Source organism: Python bivittatus, unplaced genomic scaffold (genome assembly GCF_059951505.1).
Source record: "Python bivittatus isolate LINGU-HERP-01145 unplaced genomic scaffold, Pbiv_v1 ctg000180_np1212, whole genome shotgun sequence".
Lineage (NCBI taxonomy): Eukaryota > Metazoa > Chordata > Lepidosauria > Squamata > Pythonidae > Python > Python bivittatus.
Genome location: NW_028277047.1, coordinates 2,515,801 through 2,534,424, shown reverse-complemented (window position 1 = coordinate 2,534,424; position 18,624 = coordinate 2,515,801). Strand labels below are relative to the sequence as shown.

At 52.8% G+C, this 18,624-nt stretch overlaps 1 protein-coding gene across 4 annotated transcripts in view; it reads right to left on the bottom strand.

The window, feature by feature from the left end:
* ATP8B2 (ATPase phospholipid transporting 8B2) overlaps positions 1-18,559 on the bottom strand; it is a 41,180-nt gene extending 22,621 nt beyond the window's left edge. Inside the window, exons 1-7 of one of the 4 annotated variants that reach the window (XM_088137232.1) lie at positions 17,147-17,266; positions 14,963-15,089; positions 13,539-13,676; positions 13,104-13,222; positions 12,091-12,308; positions 1,898-1,965; positions 405-463 (exon numbers count right to left, since the gene is read on the bottom strand). In XM_088137232.1, the coding sequence (XP_087993358.1) occupies positions 405-463; positions 1,898-1,965; positions 12,091-12,308; positions 13,104-13,222; positions 13,539-13,676; positions 14,963-15,089; positions 17,147-17,251 (834 nt within the window). In that variant the 5' untranslated portion in view covers positions 17,252-17,266. Of the gene's footprint in view, positions 1-404; positions 464-1,043; positions 1,147-1,897; positions 1,966-6,796; positions 7,084-10,628; positions 11,728-12,090; positions 12,309-13,103; positions 13,223-13,538; positions 13,677-14,962; positions 15,090-17,146 lie in introns of those variants that run through there. The other 3 variants (XM_007429114.3, XM_088137231.1, XM_088137233.1) reach the window with 3 other exon arrangements.
* Positions 18,560-18,624: the final 65 nt, after the last annotated feature.

The window sequence follows — 18,624 nt, the reverse complement described above, 5'->3', positions numbered from 1 at the left end:
AAGAGGAAGAGAGGGGGGAGCAAGGCCTTTGGCTGGGGGTTAAGATGCAGTGGGAACACAGCCCTTCTCCTCCTCCCCACCCCACCTTCCCCCCAAAAGTTTGGGTTCTATCATGCCTACACAGGACCCAGCTGCCTTGGAGAGGCACCGTTTCGGCTGGAGACAAAGCCATGCGCACAGCCCGCATTTCCTGACCTCCATGTGCTGCCCTCTGGGGAGCTTGGAAGGCAGCCCCCAATGTCCCCTGCCATGCTGGATGGGGGATGGAACTCCACAGCCTTAAAACACTGGGGGGGAGCACCTGCACAAAAGCAGGTGCCCAGTCTGGATTACCCCGTTTCGGCGAGAAGCAAATTGCTTGCGTCCCCCAAATCTTCTCCGCGCAACTTCAGGCTGCCACTCACCGCGTACTGGAATTTCTCATTGTATTCTCGAGCGTTTGCCTTCACTCGCCTTTCCTCCTCTGAAAGGGAACCCCAGTCCGGATTAGCCACGCAGAATCGCCAAAACTGCAGTTACCTTTCCCCTTTAATCTGGGTTCGATACATCTCGGTTGAGTTGGACGCACGGGGGGCGGATTTGAGACCCCTCGGGGCCGAGCCAGACGGGGGGGCCGCGCTCAATCCTTGGCTGCAACTTTGCTCGTCTGTCCCTAGCTTGGCAATGCCCCCCCACCCCAAAATAAAAGACAAATGAAAGGAGGACAAGAAGAGAACCCGTTCCGGATTCTGCAACGGGCAGGGTCCCTCTGCCCTGGCCGCTGGGCACAAGGTCCCTTTTAGAAAGGCGAAATGAAAGGGGAGGGGGTTTGCTCTGGGTGAAAAAGCAGGGCTATCTCCCCCCTCCACAAAAGAAAAAAAATGCAAAGAAACTTGGGGGGGGAGCCGGTGGAAGATGAGGTAATGTTCCAAGATTGCCGCAGGAAGAAGATAATCTTCGGAGAGACCGTCACAGGACAAAGGTAGGACAGCGGCCGTTGCTCGGAGAATCCCCTCGTTTTCTACGACTCCCCTCTCCAATCTGCCCTAAGGCTCCCCCCGTACCTGTCCCCCAAGGCGGCTGGCCGCGGACATCGGTTGTCGCCACGGCGACCCACGGCCATTTCTCAGGCATCTCCTTGGGGATCGTCATGGTTACGGGGAGCCGGGGATCGCCCGTACGGGGATGGTGGGCGACGAAGCTATCCCGGACGCCAAGAGAGCCCCCCTTCTCTCCTCCCTTCGGCCCCCCCCCTCCACTTGCTGCAGAAGATAAAGTCTACCCTGACATTGAAGGGGGGGCGCCACCCACTGCCGCACAGCAGCCAATCCGGGGCAGGGATGGCGTCACCAAGACGACCGCTTGATGGGGAGGGGAGGGGGGTCTTTGTGGGTTGTTTCCCCTTTCCGGACTCTCCCCCCCAGGCCAAGGATGGGGCGCTGCAGTTCAGGCACAGGCAACCCTGCTCTCCCGTTCGTGCCGATGAAACACCCCCCCAAAATCAGCTTAAAAAGCCCTTTCCGCTCCTAAAGGATCTGTTCATCCTTTCCTTCCTCATCCGCTTCAGGACCCCCTGCCTGCCCTCTCTCCAGATCAGCAGGGGCGTTACTGCAAGGGAGGAGTAGGTGGCGCTCGAGTCAAGGCACCGAGGCTGGCGAGGCTTTGCAACAGCCCTGCGAGGTAGATCAAGGCCGCCGAGTCCCCGAGGAAGAAGGGAGAAAACCCAAAGGGGCCCTAACAGCAAGGGACCTGGAGCACAGGAGCAAGGGCCAGTTCAAAAGCTGGCCACCCTGCTTTTGCACAGAGATTGCACCTCAGGGGCCTCCGATTCCCCTCACACCCAGAACTCGGTAGCTAAGCAAGGTCTACCTTAACCTTGTTTCCTTCCAGATAGAGAACTGGGGCGTAGAAGTCTTACCTGCGGGGTGTTTCTGAGCACAAAATTCCATGGCATTTGCTGGTCGGCAGTCAGGCCCATAGGAGACGCTGTGTTTAGAAAGAGAGAGAAGAGCAAGGGCTGCAGGTGAAGGAGGGAAAACCAACCAGCCTGCTAAACCTGGTTATTAAACTTAGCCTGTCCTCCGATTTTCACAATTCATCCACTCAGAAACTCACCAGGCAGGCTGGATTCCCAGAACATGTGGATACTATTACTAGTAGGTAGTTGTAGTAGTAGTAGTAACAACAACAACAACAACAACAACAACAACAATAATAATACTATTATCCCAGGTCTTTGGGAAGAACTTGATAGGCGGATAAAAATGCCAAATCCAGTCTAAGCATCTGGCTGGCTGGGCGACCAACCATAATCGTAATTTACTAAATTTACATTCTGGGCAGTTTACAAATTGTTAAAAACCTTGAAAAACGAGGGAACCACACAACAGCCAAAGGAGCAAAGAGAACAAACCCAGATGGGAACAAAGAAAAGGAAGACAATGGTGCCCCCTCCATGAACCACAGTTAACGCCAACCCGGTTTTAACCAACCTGGCTAACCTGCTGCCTGTTTAGCCATACAGGGCCACCAAGAGAGACCTTGTGGAGAAAGCGTTCCGTGCCGGCGACTTTGAAATGTCAGAAGAATTTTAATTTCCTTTTATTTTAAATCATCTTAAAAGCAATTAAGGCTCGTTACCGAGGTATAAATGAGGTTCAGCCGTGCGGATGTGGGTCAATTTCTCCCTCTCTCTCCAGATACTGGATCCTGGCATCACCCAGTAAAACTGACCAATTCTGGGTTAGATAAAAGCAAAAGATCCTTCACACTGCACTGAATTGAGCGGGGGAACTCCCTGCCGAATAACGCAACCCCCCATTTTAACTGAGAGTAGCCAATTTGGGAAAGATGGGCTAGTGATGGTCACTGGTGACATGGCTATCTGTTACTCCCCGTAACTCTGGTTAGGGCTTAGCTGGCTATACAAACCTGTAACCGGATTATTCCAGCAAACCACCATCCAACGATGGCTTAGTGTGACCCGCGAACGAGGCCAGAGATGGGGGGTCAAGCTGACCTGCCAGGAGGACGTTCTCAGCCCTGAGACCGTGGGACAAAAGGCCCAGTGGCTTAAAGAAAGAGCGAATACCGTAGAGGGAAAACGTGTTGAAAATAAAAGGGAAAGACGCACGAACGCACACACACCCAAACCCGTTTCTTCCCCTTTCTGCAGCAAGACATCCAGGGCGCTACCCTTGCTCCAAACGAATAAATAAAATACACAAAACCGGAACGCTGCCCGGGAATCTGGGTTGGTCTCGTTCCTCAGACGCGGGTCCGACGCTCGTTGGGCGACCGCAAGCTAAGCGCGAGCCATCTCTGGGACTGTGGCTACCACGACGGGGGGGAGGAAGAAGGGGGCCCTTCCTTTACAGATGCGCCTCGCCGTGCGCCCCGCCAGCCGTCCCTTGCGACAACCGCACGGCGCTTCCTTTGCTGTGACATCCTGCGCAACGGGAGGCTGTGCCCGGGTGTTGCGGTTCGTTTCTCCCTAACTCCCCATCCGGATGAGGGTGGACGTCTCGGGTAATGCACGTTCCCTCGGCCAACCCACAAGCCCCTCGCCGGGCAGCGAGGGACCCAAGAGCGGGGGCCTTTCCCACCCCACCCCTTTGGCCCTGGAAAGGCCCCCTTCCTAACCAGCTTCACTCTTGCAACACGACAAACCCTGGTTGGTTTCACCCTGACCTCCAAAACAAGCACAGTTGGCTCAAACCCGATTTGGGAAGCCCGAGCTTCAAGCAAGCATGGCAGAGGGAGGAAAAGGAAGGATTTCCTTTTCCCCAAAGGATTTCCCCAAAGAAAGAACAGAATAAGTGCTGGCTGGGGGTGATGGGAGTTGTAGTCTGTAGCTACGTCCGCGTGGAGGAGGCTGCCCCGGCCCCAAAGGAGGGGAAGCAGGCAGCGGTTCTTCAGAGGACCCCGGGGGCTCCAACCCCCATTGGCCAGGAATGCTGGGTTCTGGAGTCCGATAAGAACTCGTTCCCAACCTTGTTTGAGCTGAAAGGTTGACCACGGAAAGGGCGACAGAAGAAGGAACAAGGAAGGAAATGTTTTAATTTTGCTCTGGTGGCCTGTAGCAAGTTCCCGCTCGCCCCAGGAGACTGGGAGGGAACAGCAAGCCCTGTGGTGTGGCAGGACCGAAAGAAAGACGTTGCAACTCAGGAAAAAAAAATTAAAAGGAAACAGAAAAGGAAACAAGGTGGCAATGTCTCTGGCTCTTTGTTTTGATTCTTTCGCAGACAGGAAGCTATTGTAAACGACTCGTGTAAACCATCACCAGAGCTATAAAAACAGTGAAAAACCACCGGGGTGCTTTTTCTGAGCCAAAGGCGGGAGGGGGGGGCACTTTTTGGGGAAGGCAGAAAAGCCAGCCTCTTTCCACCACCACCCCGGCCCCCCGTCTCCCCCACCTGTTTGTTTCTTGAGCAAATACTTCATTCCCCGAACCACACACCGTTGGGTTAGTGCCAAGCCCGACTCAAGGCGTCTGCTTCACTAAACCTTCCATCGATGGAGCTAAATTTAAGGGGAAGATGGGTGGGCAGAGCTCCAGGGGGCCTTCTCGGCTCCGGGGGTGCAAAAGGAGGATTTACGGAGTCCCTTTGGGAAGCAGGACAACCTTTAAGGACATCCATGGCTCGCTCACTAGTTTAGGACGGGCCCAGAGAAAACCAGCCTCAACCGAGGTCACTGAAGGCAGGGAAATAAAATAAAGCCAGGCTTCCTTCGAAGGAAGGGGAGTCTCTAAGCCGCAAGGGCCTGAGAAATCATAAAATCAATCAAGGAAATCAAATCAAAATCATCTTCCGAACGAAGCAGGGGGTCTCGGCCCTCTGTGCAAGTTGGCGATTCGGGTTTCAACAGGGGTGCATTTTGGTAATCTGAACTTCCAGTTTTCAAGCTGGTGCTGGGGCTCCCTTTACGCCCTCCGAAAGAAAGGCAGCGCTTGGGGGATTCCTCCAAGAGCCCAGCCGAGCGCGCTGGCCCTAAGGACGGCTTGTTCAGCCCGGCTTTCTCTCGCCTGATACCCTAAGACAGGCTTAGATTCGGTGTCCCAAACAGGCAGAGGGCGCCCGGGTGGGGAATCCTTCTGGCCCAGCTGCTCGGATGACACGAAAGCAAACATTTTGACTCCCTCCAGCTTCTTTCCCCAGCTCGGGAAAGAAGCCAAAAGGAAAATTTGAAAAACAGAACTCGGGGAAGGGAAGACTGGCAGGAGCCATCCGGAATGCTAAAAACTGGGACTTCATTTTATCCCCGGAAGGGACAAATGAGCCCAAAGGTTCAGCCACCAATGTTTGGAAAAGGAGCCATCCGGGCCTAGCAAAAGTTAGTAGGCCATCGAAAGCAGGGTTTTTCAAACCGGGTCCCGCAAGAACAAGAGTCAAATGCAGGGGGGAAAAAACACAAATAACTTTACTAAACCCCTTTGCCTCCATGGATGACAACAAGTGCAAGTTTGATTTATGGCCAATTTTCAATCACTAGCGTTTGGCTCCTGGAGGGAGAGGCTTGAAGGATTTTGTTTTTTCCAACTCCCAGGTTCCATCGTCTGAAAAGTGGAAAATCCCTCCTCTAGGGAAGGAAAATGAAATAGGAAAGGAAGGTGACCCCGGAGGTGGGGAGGGGGAGGTATTTTAGCATCCTGAGAGACCCAGAACGAAGGGAAAGGATGTGCAAGAGAGGATGGAAGAAAAATCAGGAAGAGGTTGGAGGAGAATCGATAACCCCAGAGGAAGAAACAGAGAAAGGTTGCTTGCAAAGGAGCAGAATATAAAAGATAAAGAGGTCTGCAAGCGGAGTTTGACTTTTAGGGATTGGAGGGATCCAGCCACTCCATTTATTTGGCAACAGGACAGGCATGATTGGACATCTCCTTTTCCCAGTGTATTTCCCCCAGTTTCCTCCAAATACTGGGCATTTTCAGGTAGCCTCTCCTGGGAGGACTAACCAGGTCCCCTCCTGCTGAGTTTCCAAGCCAAGATCTGCCACTGGCTAAGTAAGGCATCAATTTTTAATCGGAGAGAGGACTCACGTAAAGGTTAAGCATGGGGGAGGCCGAGAAATGGCCATGGTTCAAGAGGATGGAAGTTTCAAGGTGCCAGTGGTTTTCTTTACTTCGTTTTTAGATTCAGAGTCCCCTTTGGGGGATGATTTTTGGTGTTTCTTTTTAAAGCCCCGTGGAGCATCAGCATCCTCGGGAGAAATCTCACCCCCCCCCCAACAAGATTCAAGGCAGAAAAAGTTGGAACAAATAAGAGAAGGGCTTCTTTTAAAGCCCAGGATCGAAAATTAGGGGAAAGGGAGGGAACGGTGTGTGTGTGTGTGTGAAATCAAAAGGTGCCAGGAGGGGTCCCGCCAACAGTATTTGGGGGAAGAGAGTCTCGCCTGCAATCCGTGCACCCACCCAGGAACAAGGCCTCCATCCTCTTCCTCGCTGGCCCAGCCTGGGGCTTCCCCAGCTGGGCTGGACTGCAGTTCCCATCACTCTCAGCCCCCCCCCCCCCCCGGCTCCCGATGGCCCACGCCGGCCAAGGAATTCGGGAGCTGGAGCCCGACGCCCACGCGGCTTGGGATGATGGGAGTTGCTGCTGCAGATTCTGCGCCCGACCCTCTGCAAAGGGGCCGGGGACGGTGGCCGAGCCCGGGCGGGGGGCAACCTGGCGCGCTGGGGGGGAGCATCCCCCAACCACCCAGCCAAGCACCCAGTCAACCAATCCATCGATCGATGCGCTAATCGATCGGGACCCGGAGCTGCCCCAAGCGCCTCCGGCTGGAAAGGCGCCGCGCGCCCGCTCCCCCCGCCGCGCACCTTCACGAGCCCCCTCCGCTTCGGGGGCCGCTCGCCGCCTCCGCCGCCGCCGCGCTCCATCCCCGGGCCAGGGCCGCTACTCCGTGGCGGGCGGCGCCCGTGCGCCCTCGCCGCGCTGGCCGGCTGGCCGTGCGCCCTGGAGCATGGTTGCGCACGCCCTCCGCCCCGCGCGCCGCCCGCCTGCGCCCCGCGGCCGAAAGCGCTCTGCGCCGAGCCAGCCCCGGCCCGGCCCCGCTGCCTGGCTGGCTGGGAGGCGAGCAGGGGAGGGGCGGAAGTGATGAAAGGGGCGGCCGAGCCGGGGGGCCGCACTTCGCCGAAGCAGCTCCGGGTGGCGGCGGGGCGGTCGAGGGGCCGGCCGGGGAGCCGCGCCGGCTGGGGGGATCCCGGATCGGCGCTGGCTCCCCTCCCTGCCTCCTTCCTTCCTTCCTTCCCCGCGGGCAGAGACGACGAGCCATTCCCCGCCAAGCCTCCAGCCTTCCCCCATCCAGCCTTAGAGGGAACCTCCGAGGTCATCCAGTCGGACCCCGGCTCCCCCCCAGTCAGCGCCCCAAACCTGCCTCGGCCCACACCTCCCTTTGGCGCGCCCCGTTTTCCAAGGCTCTCCCGACACTTCCTTCCTTTGTCCAGTGGATATGTCCGCCATCACAATAAATTTAACAAAACGTTCTATAAAACCGATTAAAACCACAACCGTAGATCCGACAAGACCCCAGGAGGGAAGATAGGGCATATAATGCAATTTTCTCAATGTATCCTTTCCGCCCTAAATCACTTCTCGGTTGATGGGGGAGACCCCCATCCTTCCCAAAGCCATGCTCATGAAATGACGGGGTGCCCCACAGAGCCAAAGAGCAGCACTGATGGGCTGTTCCAAGATACACTGCTCCATCCATGGAGGTTCCGCAGCTTCTTGGGTCAGTCTTAATATCTCTCGCCAGGGTGATGATGCAACCCAACTTTTCCTAAGTTTGGATGATTGATTGGGTCACAAGCAGGAGAGGCTGGATGTAGGAACGGTCTCTCCAATTCCAAAGACTTGATGCTTTCAAGGCCTCTCCCATTTTCTTCCCCAGCTCTCAACTTCGCCAACTGTTCGTATTCTAATGGATGGGCAGAAAAAAACAAAGGAATTTTTTTTTCTCCTTCTCGGTTTCCTTTTTCCCCAAAAGGAGAACTTTCGCCTCTTGGCACATAGTTAACGACAAGAGATTTGTTCCAGATCAGGGAGTAAAAAAATCAGACTTTTGTAGCACTTATTAGTCTTAAAAGGTGGTACTGGATTTTGGGCCACTGTAGACCAACCCAATTCTTTTCATAGAATGGTTACAGTTCCCCCTTGCAGGAAAAAGAAAAACAGCTCGTCAGAAAAACACCCAACAACACCCTCCAAACGAGGCAGAAGAACAAGATACCTTTGGTTTCTTGGGGGAAGAAAAGAGTTGGGAAATCAGAGGGTACAAACAAGCTTTTTTCAAGGACCTGAGGTAGCATCACTGGGTTTGGGGGTGGTGCAAAGCGCTAGCGAGGTAGAGGGGCATGCTCAGTTTGGGGCGGGGGAAGCTCAAATCCAACGTGAATTTTATTCCACCGAGAGCCAAAACTTCTCAGCTTGTGCCAAAAAGCTAGCCAGAAATTGTGTCACAAGGCGCTGGACCAAAACAGAACCAGTATCTCCTTTTTTCCTGACTATCTCCTGCTTTTACACTGTTCCTGTTTTGGGTCTAGTAAATTTGGCAAGCTTTTGTTTCCTTATAGATGCAGGAAAAAGGAAAGTTTGCAAACAGCTCCCCTCCCCAACCTGGTGTAGGACTAAAACTCCCATCATCCTCAACTAGTCTGTCCCCCTCCCCAACATCCACACTTTTCCAACACATTTCCAACTCAGCAAGTTTTTAAGCATGTGCAAAGTGCCTCTTTCTTCGTCGCCGACAGCAAACATTCCAGAAAAACCTGAAGTTGAACTAGTATACCTGAAAGGATTTGTAACTTTTTTTCAAAAGAGGGTTAAGATTTCTAAGGAGCTCCTTTAAAAAAAAAAAGAAAAGAAAATCCACCATTTGGTTTCTGAGTTCATTTCAGAGGACTTTTGCTTGCTTTCGGAGCGTAAAATAATTCTCTTCCTCTGGTCGGACGTGCTGGAAACTTGGAGGCAAATCTTTTCCCTAAGCTGCGTCTTTCCTGAAAAATGGGCCCCAGCCAACCTCTCTTTCGGTGTTCGCCAAAGTTCACAAGAGATCCAGGTGTTTTCCTAAAAGCAACTTCAAATAAATAAAATAAAATAAAAAGAACCCAAGAAAAAAAGTCTATAAAACTAGCTACGCCCAATGGAGGCAAAGGGGCTCAAAGGGGCTTCTGACTGCTGATGGGGAAAATGGCACATTTTTCAATCCTGCTGCTACTGGGTTTCCCTTTCGACCTGAGCCACTGAGAAATGGGCACAGCGCCGAAGCAAAAAAGCGGAGAAATTAGCTTTCAGTTGGACAAGTTTTCTTTACCGCTTCTTCAAGGATCCCTTTCATGCCGAATTGGCTCTGGATCTCGGCACCCAGACACGCCAGGCCTTGCCCGGAGTTGCTGGTTGGCATTCCAGTTGCGTGAGGCCTCCCCCGTGCTCACGAGCGCACGAGGAGACAAACAAGAGCCTCTAGTGTAAGGAATGTGCACGATCCGATGCTGTTTCTCCCTGATTTTGGATGGGCCAAGCCACAAGCAGTCCAGGGAACATGGAAACGTTGCCTGGTGGTTTAAAAATAAAAACAGAAACTCGCAAATGAGCTCTGTTGATTTCCAAGACTGAACCTTTTTTTGCACGGTGTGCAAAACACAGGCACACACGTATATTTTCCCCCCTTCGGCCAGCATCTGATTTCCCAAGGAGGCGGCAGGTTTTCTGCATGCGGGCTGGAGAATTCTGGGCGTGAAGTTTCCACGTCTTCAAGTTGCCAGGTGTGCAAAACACCACCCTAAAGATTTGCTAACATTCTGCAAAATTTGGGGGGTGCTCAAAGGCTGCTAAAATCTCCCTTTTGGGCCACCTGCGGCTCAGAAACGCTAGAAATTGCAAAGGGAATCCAATCATTTCTCATCTTGGTGGCTGCTGGCTCTCCCACCAAACGATGACATACTTAAAAAAAAATAACCGTGACCCACGCCCCAAATGGGCACAGCGGGCAAGAGGAATGTGTTGGTGAAAACTTGGGGGCGCTGAATTCCTTCATCAAATCTATCCGGATTCTTTTTGCTTGTTTGAAAAATCAAGATGATGCTGGATTTTGGAGAGAGACAGAAAGCCTCCAACTTGGGTCCTGCGACGTGTCTAAGAGGAGGCTTGAGGCTCCAGGCACAAGCCTGGATGCACAAGCACATTATGGTTTGGTAACATCCATGAAGTGGGTTATTGAGTTATCAAGACACTGTTTACACTTATCCTTACTCAAGGCTGTTCGATTTGACTTCTGCACCTTGACAAAAAGTGCTCTGTGGCCGCTACAGTTTAATTTTCAACTTTAGCCCTGGAATGTGTTGATTTAGCCCCAGAGTAAAGGTTGCGACTTCAGGTCTCCCCCCCGCCCACTCCCTGGCTTTCCCTCTCCCAAGGCGCTTGAATCTTAAGGGCTATGTAATCATTATTATAATTATTATAATAATTATGTTTGCCCCTTAATGCGTTATGTGTAAAGCTTCTGGAAACGGATTATTTGAAAAAAACGTCTGGCTCAATTTTCCCCCACCCCTCCGCCCTGCAAAAAGGCAGGATGCAATTAACCACGCCAATGACGTGAGAATAAATAATTTATTTTCAACACACGCACTTCTGGAGAGAGTCAAAGAACCTTAGCAGAGACTCCTGTCATTTCTAATGCGTGGAAAAGAGGTGATGTCTTATCCTGTTTGTCCTGCCTTTAAAAAGCCAGAGTGGGCTGTGGGGATCCGACGTAGAGAGGAAAAAATTCCTGTAAAATCCTGCCCAAATTCTGCCCGGATCTGACGCTCCCTCTGGAAAGCAAAGTGGAAAAGTGTAGAATCTTCCACTTTTTTGCCCATTTGCAACCATCTGGCCGTGGCGCGGTCACCAACGAACACAAATGCACCTTGTTCACTGCTGGAAGAAAATCAAGCAGAAAATGAAAAACGGTGGCCCGGAGAACCAAAAATGTTTGCTTTGCTCTGAGGTGGACGGCGGGTCTGTTTATCTCAGTCCCGTTTTTCCTGAAAGGTGACAACAGTCGTAGCCATTTGCCAAGTGCGATTTGGAGATGCTTGGTGGAGAATTGAAAAGGAGCTGGGGTCTCCCTACTCAGTCGCCCCTTCACCCTACCAAGACTGGGACAAGCGAAACAATTCCAGCTGGTTCATATGCAGAGAAGGGGCCACCACCAAAGGACCCTGCCTGGGCCGAAAATCAGCCTTCCCTCGGCACAGGACGGAAGGAGGGTCTTAAATCCGCGTTAAAAACGTGCTAAAAAAATGTTAAAAACGCATTAAAATGTGTTAAAAACGCAGGCCCATTTCTCAGACAACCGTTTCTGCCACTGCCCACCCCCAATCCTTTTCAGGTCTTGACTAATACACAACCCACCCCTTCAATCCCAACCTTAGTAACATCCGCTCCACCCAACCCATTCAAAGGGAACGAAGGAGAATAATGGCTCTCTTTGCGTCCTGGGGAGAGGTCTCATTTTGGGTGTTCGCCGGCAGAGCGGGCATCCGGACTGGCACCTATCCACGACTCTGCATACACGTTCACAGCGTAGACAGGAAGGTCCATGTCTTTCTCGTGTCCCGGGCAATGCTTTTCGGGAACCGAGCGCTGCTGCTCCTTCTGATCTGCCGGGTGATGGAACTCCACTCCGAGCTGATACACCACCGTGCCGATGGTGGCCCCCAACATTGGGGCCACAACGGGTATCCACCACCAGTTTTCTCCAGCACTGGAAAAGCAAAAGCAGATGAGAGTGTGAGTGGCAAATATTAGCTCTGGGGCCAGGCCTGGTTTGTGTCCTTTATCTCGACCTGTCCCCAGGACGATCTGAACTTCTCGCAAGCCCATTCCAGAGTTATCCTTGATCTTGTCCTCCCGCTTCAGGGTACAAGTTATTGCTCCATCTTTTGATTCCCAGCAATTCGCCACATAAAGGCAAAGTTCCCATTGTCGGAGCAGCTGATCCACGTGCAAGGGGGGTTTCTGCTGAATGGAGGGTTAGGTTTGCACAGCGGCCCGTTGGTGGATTCACACAGCCAGCTGGCATCCTTAGTGGGGAGCGGGGAACGCCCTCCTTGTACTCGGCACCCACCTGAACACCTGGGGACCCCACCCAGCTACGTAGGTGAACAGCCGGGGCCCCAGGTCCCGGGCCGGGTTGATGGCACAGCCGCTGTTGGCTCCCATAGCTAAGCTGAGGGTGGACACCAGAAGGCCGACACCGAAGGGTTCTAAGCCCTGCGGGATGCGCTTGTTCCGGGCATCAAGGAGGGCGAGGATGCCCAGCACCAGCACCCCCGTTCCCAGCACCTGTCAAAGAGAGAAGTCTTCAGGGTCCTTGAAGAAGGACGCTCTGCTTCGGTGATTTCGCTTTGCTCTTCCTAGCAAACGGGGGCCTGGGCTATTCCCAGCCGCCCCGTGGTTTTAACTAGTCCCGGGAGAGGCGTTGCTGCATTAGGAACACGATGTGCTTTGCCACTATCAGCCCTTCAAGGAAGGCCAGGTCAGGAAGGAGAAGCAGCAGGAACGCTCTTCACCGTCATTAAGGGAGAAGAGCAGAATCTGGAAAGCCTGCCCAAACTTCTGTCTGCTCCAGGGTTTCTCAACCTTGGCAACTTTATGATGTGTGGATTGCAACTCCCAGAATTCCCCAGCCAGCTAGGAGGGAGGGAGGGAGAGAGGGGAAGAGAAGGGAAGGGAAGGGAAGGGAGGATGGAATGGGTCTCAAGGAAGGAAGGAAGGAAGGAAGGAAGGAAGGAAGGAAGGAAGGAAGGAAGGAAGGAAGGAAGGAGGGAGGGAGGGAAGGGAAGGGAAGGGAAGGGAAGGGAAGGGAAGGGAAGGGAAGGGAAGGGAAGGGAAGGGAAGGGAAGGGAAGGGAAGGGAGGATGGAATGGGTCTCAATGAACAGGAGGAAGGAAGGAAGGAAGGAAGGAAGGAAGGAAGGAAGGAAGGAAGGAAGGAAGGAAGGAAGGAAGGAAGGAAGGAAGGAAGGAAGGAAGGAAGGAAGGAAGGAGAGGTAGGGAGGATCTGGGCCTGGATGAATGTGCAAAGGAGAGCAAACATCCTAGCCGTCTTCAAATTCCAGGAGATGGCTAATGGTCTTACCTGGTCAAAAAACCCATTGCGTAGTGACAGGTAAGGGGCTGGGTAGGTGGCAAAGATGGAGGCAGTTTCACGGGGCCCCGTAACCCTGAGTGTCCCGTTGCTGTAGCTGTAGATGGCATCTGCCGGGAGAAAAAACCGAGAGCGGCTTTGAGGGTGTGGCCCCTGCCGGGCGACTGCGGAGGGTGGGCTCCAAGGTTCTGCGGAATGAAGGGGCGAAGTCCCCGATCCCAACAGAAGGGCTGCATCTGTCTTCAGAACAGCAAGAACCGGTTACCAGGCGACCCTGGTGCTTGGTGTCCCTTCCACCCCAACGACCTCCCAACCCTGGTTGACCTGGGCTTCTGCAGGACCACGAGGTCAGGCCAAGAGAAACCCAGAAGGGGGTGCTTGCCAAGAGAGCCACCTCTGACTCCTTCAAAGAGGCGATCTGGTTACCGTAATAAAGGGTGTAGACGGTGCCAGCTCCCATAAAGGCCCCCAGGATTTGGATGGCCAGGTAAATGGGGAGTTTCCACCAGGGGAGCTGAGCCAGCAGGCACATGGACAGCGAGAAGGCTGGGTTCAGGTGTCCTCCTGTGAAAAAGCAAGAGAGGCCGAGAAGAGTTCCTGTCAATCGTCGTCATCATCAATTGTCTGAACGATAATACAATTTTCATTATTGCAGTGCATAAATGTCGCTGAGGCTCCATCGGTTCTCTAGGATCTCAGGGCACCTCGTGTGAAGATCCCTCCTCAATCTCTTTCCACCACAAAGTTGAGGAGAGAGAGGGAGGAAGGGCGAAGAATCGGCTTCGAATCCTCCAGTAAGCTTCGTCCTCAAGCAGGGACTTGAACCTGCATGTCCCCCACCCATTCCGACATCTTCACTTAGTCCCCGTCAGTCAGCAATTCCCCGTTTCCAAACGTGAGCAAAAGGGGTCTTCCTTACACCTTTTTGCCTCTGTCTGAGTCCCTGGCCTGAGCACCAGGCCAAGGGAGTTGTGCAAAGAAGCACCAAGCCACTTCCTTCTGGGCATAAAACATAGTCGTACATGACAAGTGCACGCCCTGAACAGGATAAGCCGTGGCAGTGTTAGCAGGGAGTTAAGCCAGAGACCATACAGGGACACAGCAGGGGGACTCGTCTGCTTGATGCAGAATGATTGGATGTTTGGAGAGCAACAAAGGGAGTGGATTAACCATCCTTGCCCAATGCTGCTGGATGTCGTAGCCCAACCATTAGGACAGGTGGAGAGTTTGAACAGACATGATCAGCTGCTTCCTTGCAACAAGGGAAGAACTTCAGTGGGTCCGGCCCAGTGTTCGTCCAGCCTAGCGTTCATGTGATGGAATGGACATGAAGGCCAGGCTCAGGGAGATAAGCGTGGTCTTAGCCCCCAACAGGAGCGTGGGAAGTTCAAGAAGAGGAGGCTGGCACCTCCCTAAGGAATTCACGGTGTTGTGGCTGGCTGGCTGGCTGGGGAATTAGGATCCAGTCTGGGGAGATTTCTGTCTGGAGGTGGAAGCTAATAAATGCAACCGAACTGTATTTGCATTGTCTCGTGGAGTTCTTGGGGCTGAACCTGACAGTTCATCCAACCTAGCGTTCGTCCAGCCTAGCGTTGCATCTCCGCCAAGGAGCAACAGCCTTGGAAGGACCAAGCCACACGGGCAAGCGTCTTCTTCCGGCTGTCCATCTCCAGCGATGAGAGATCGAGGGGATATGGAAGTTCTGTTTATTTCGTTTAAATCAGATACCCGCTGATTCTTGGCGAGTGCAAGGTCGGATGGCCGAGGAGTTGCCAGATGAAGGGGTGGGCTTGCCATCAGGGGAAAGACCGGATCTGCCAGGGGGAGCCGCAGGCACGCAGGGGGGTTACCTGAGACGCCGCCTGAGACGTGGACGGCTACCATCACGGCGATCCCGCTGGCCAAGGAGGAGCTAAGATAGTTACCCTTGATGCCTTCGCTGGTGACCACTTGCGCAACCGCGCTGAGGGTGATGACCTAGAAAAGCAGACGAGTGAGAAATTCACCTTCCTGCTATCCTTCCTTGTCTCCATGGAAGGCAACGTCCTGACCCAAGGCAGGGTTGGGTCTGCCCCGCAAGGTAGTCCAGACGACGCCATCGCCTTCCGGTCCCCGGGAGAAGAGCGTTGGCCAACCCCGGGGGTTGCCAACTGAAGGGGAAGCTGGGGTTAGTGACAGGTAAACCAAGCGGGTTTGCCGGATTGGCAGAGAAGGAGCTGAACCGGATCGGCCTGTTTCGCCGTTGGTGTGAGAAAGAAAACAACCTTGCACTCTGTTTTGCTGATTCCCACCCCGGGGCTGGGCATCGTTAAGCACAACGTGCTCTCTGCAGATTCAAAGGTTCTCCGCAAACAGTCCCAGGCGGGTTGCTAACCAGGGCTAGGATTGAGTGCCCCTGGGTCAGAAGAAACTGAAGTCCTTTCCTGAAAATGCCACCCCAAAGGTTTGGCTCGCAGAAGGCGCTGGCGAAAGCTGGGTTTGCTTAAAGCAGTGTTGTCCAAACTTGGCCACTTTAAGATGAGTGGACTTCAACTCCCAGAATTCCCCAACCAGCATGTCCACTCATCTTAAAGTGGCCAAGTTTGGACAACACTGGCTTAAAGGCTTCCCTAGATGAACAGATTCCCACAACTCCCTGCACTTAGAAATCTAGGCTGTTTGGAGGAAAGCAAGGTTCCGGGTTACACTTATAACCCACTTTTTCTTTGGGGGCAGGCCTGGCTGCCCATTCTGTTTTAGCTCACTCCCTTGCAAGCAGAAATTGATCTGAAGTGCCCCCCAGCCAGCCTCAAGGTGGGTGCTTCTCTACGGGAGACTCCCCAACCATGGTTTAATACTTTAAACACTTCTGCCTTTTCCCTGAACAGCTAGCTTTCTCTCAGCGAGGATGGGCACCCATCTGCGAATGCACCCTCCCTCGTCAGTTGGCACAAACATCGTACGCCAACACGTCTGAAAAGAAAATAGGGCGATCGACGCCCATTTCCACGCCTCCAAGCACACAAACATTTCATTATTCTGACCAGTTTGCTCTTCCCTGGATTTGTAGTTTCTGCCTCTCCTCCGGCAGTATAAAAGACAACTGAAGGTTTGTGCTTTTGGTTAAAGATGTACTAGGAAGGGGAAAATATCCTGTCCAGCAAATAAATGATTGGCAGTTCAGGGCATGCTGCTGCGGGTCCACGGTGCGAAACCCGAGCTGTGCAAGCCACGTGCATTTTCGTGTGCAAACCCTCCATTCTCCTGAGATGCTCCTCGGAGATCCATCTTTGACTTAAATATGCACCAGACAAGCTAGATCTTCCACTTTCAAGAGTGGTATGTCTGAGAAACCCTTGTGGTTGTGGAACTTAAAATCTCAATGAAAAACCTTCTCAATCAAAACGTCTCAACCTTGGCCCCTTTAAGCTGGAGGGACTCCAACTCCCAGAATTGCTGGCTGGGGAATTCTGGGAGTTGGAGTCCCTCCAGCTTAAAGGGGCCAAGGTTGAGAAATGCTTTCTCCAAGAAGTAAACTTGGATTAAAAAAAAAAAAGATAGAAATTTGAGGTCCTTCAGAAGAGGGAGAACGCAGTTTGCTTTGTCTAAAGGGGGTCCAACTAAAGTCAACACAGCAAGGGCCAATTAAGCAGGAATAGCAAATTGCAAAGTAGCTTAATCAATGTTTTAAGTTTAGTTCAAAGGACCTTGGGGCTTGGCACGGTGCTCCAACGATAGGAAATTTGTTGGGGGAGAGAATGTGCAGATCTTTCAGGGAAACCCGTTCAGATCTAGAAAAATTCAGGATTTAGACAGCCTGTGTGTTATTCTCAACCTGCACCCCCAGCCAGTCACTCAGGACCATGAGGACTAGAATCCTGACACTTAGTGGGAGAACCATAGCAGAAAACTCTGCCTTTGCTTACAGGGTCAATCTCCAGCACTGGGGAAGTTGCCAGTCTGGTAAAGCGGGTTTCGTTCAGAAAGTCCCCCGAGCTTAAAAGCCGCCCACCTTTGCCCCGAAAGGCGCAACCGCCCCTTTTTTGGAAACTCACAATTAAAATAAAGACGCCCAGGAACTCCGCGAGGCATTGCCGTAGGAGGTCACTGCGCAGCTGACAGCTGGCTTGCACCCTGGCCAATAAGCGAGAATAAGTCATGGCTGGATCTGCTCGGAGCGGGTCCAGCGACGGAGTGCACCGCTGGAGAACAGCTTCCATTTATACGCCTGCACCAGCCTCCTTGGCCCGCGATGATAATAGCTAATTATTCTGAGCTGATTAATTGCTCGGCTGAGTTACGTAAGGGCAAAGGGCGCAGGGCCAGAGAGGAAAGAAAGGAACGTCACGGCCCAACGGGTCAGCCGGGCTAAGGAGAGGTCGGACCCTTCCCCTGGTTGCATCTGGATCTCTGGTCTTGGGGGGAAAGCGTGGGCTGCCCACGTGCGGAGGCTCCCCGAGTTTTGCACCCCCTTTACGAGAAGGGAAGCTTTGCCAGGCTGGTGGGCATCCACCACATGCGTGGGCCACCCTGGCACTTCGCTCCTGGCCTTGCCCGCCTCCAGATGGGCCCTTGTGCGGAGCACGCCAAGGGTGTCCTTTGGGGTGTCGGAATGGGTACAAATCGGGGAACGTCTGTTGGGTACACACGGGGCTCTCCTGCGTACAGAACGGACACGGAAAGGACAGCCCAGCCCGGTTGGGCTGTGGATGATGGGGACGGCTCCAGCCCCACCGTCGAGGGTGGGGGAAAAATGGCTGCGCTTCAGTCAAGAAAGGAAACCCGGGTGGGTTTAGTTTCCCCCCGCAATACGAAACTGAGTTTCTTTTGGACTCTTTGCGTGAAACAGAAAAAAAAAATGAACGTGGAGGTACGGATTGGATGATTAGAAATAATACTGGAGAAGAGAAAAAATGAAAGCCGTGTTGTGAACTTAGCGTAAGAGTTTCGTGTCAATTGACACTGTTGTGAGAAAAGTCGGAAGTCGCTCCTTATCTGAACACTGAATAAAATTATTCGGGAAAAAAAAACTCGGTTTCAACCTAGGAAAAATGGGTGTTTTTTAATTTTTTTTTTAGCAAAGGTGCCCCAAACGTCCAGGAGCTAATTGGGAGAAAGATTTATAGAATAGGAGTTAATGTCCAGGGGCTGAAGTTCTTAATAGTATAATATTGTATAAAAATGAAAGTTAGAGATTGAAAGAGTGGAGAAATGTCTCTCTCCATCTCCAGCTTCCTGCATTAGAAAGGCTTTTAGAAAGCTTGGATCCTACTGAAATTGGCGGGTCAAAGATTTCTCGCTTGAAAAAACATGATAGATACCGCCTTTCCTGCTGAACCTCCCAAAATTGGGCTCTTTCTGCACACTCTGATCCCCCCCAGAGTATACCCACCCTCTGAGAGATTTCTTCGAACGTGCCACTGATCCGAAAGCAACAGCAATTCATTAGGACTCGAGAACCTCCAGGTTCAGGAGCACTCTACCCCCATATTCCTGCACTTGGGGACAGGGAGGCTGGTGCAGCAGGGCTGTT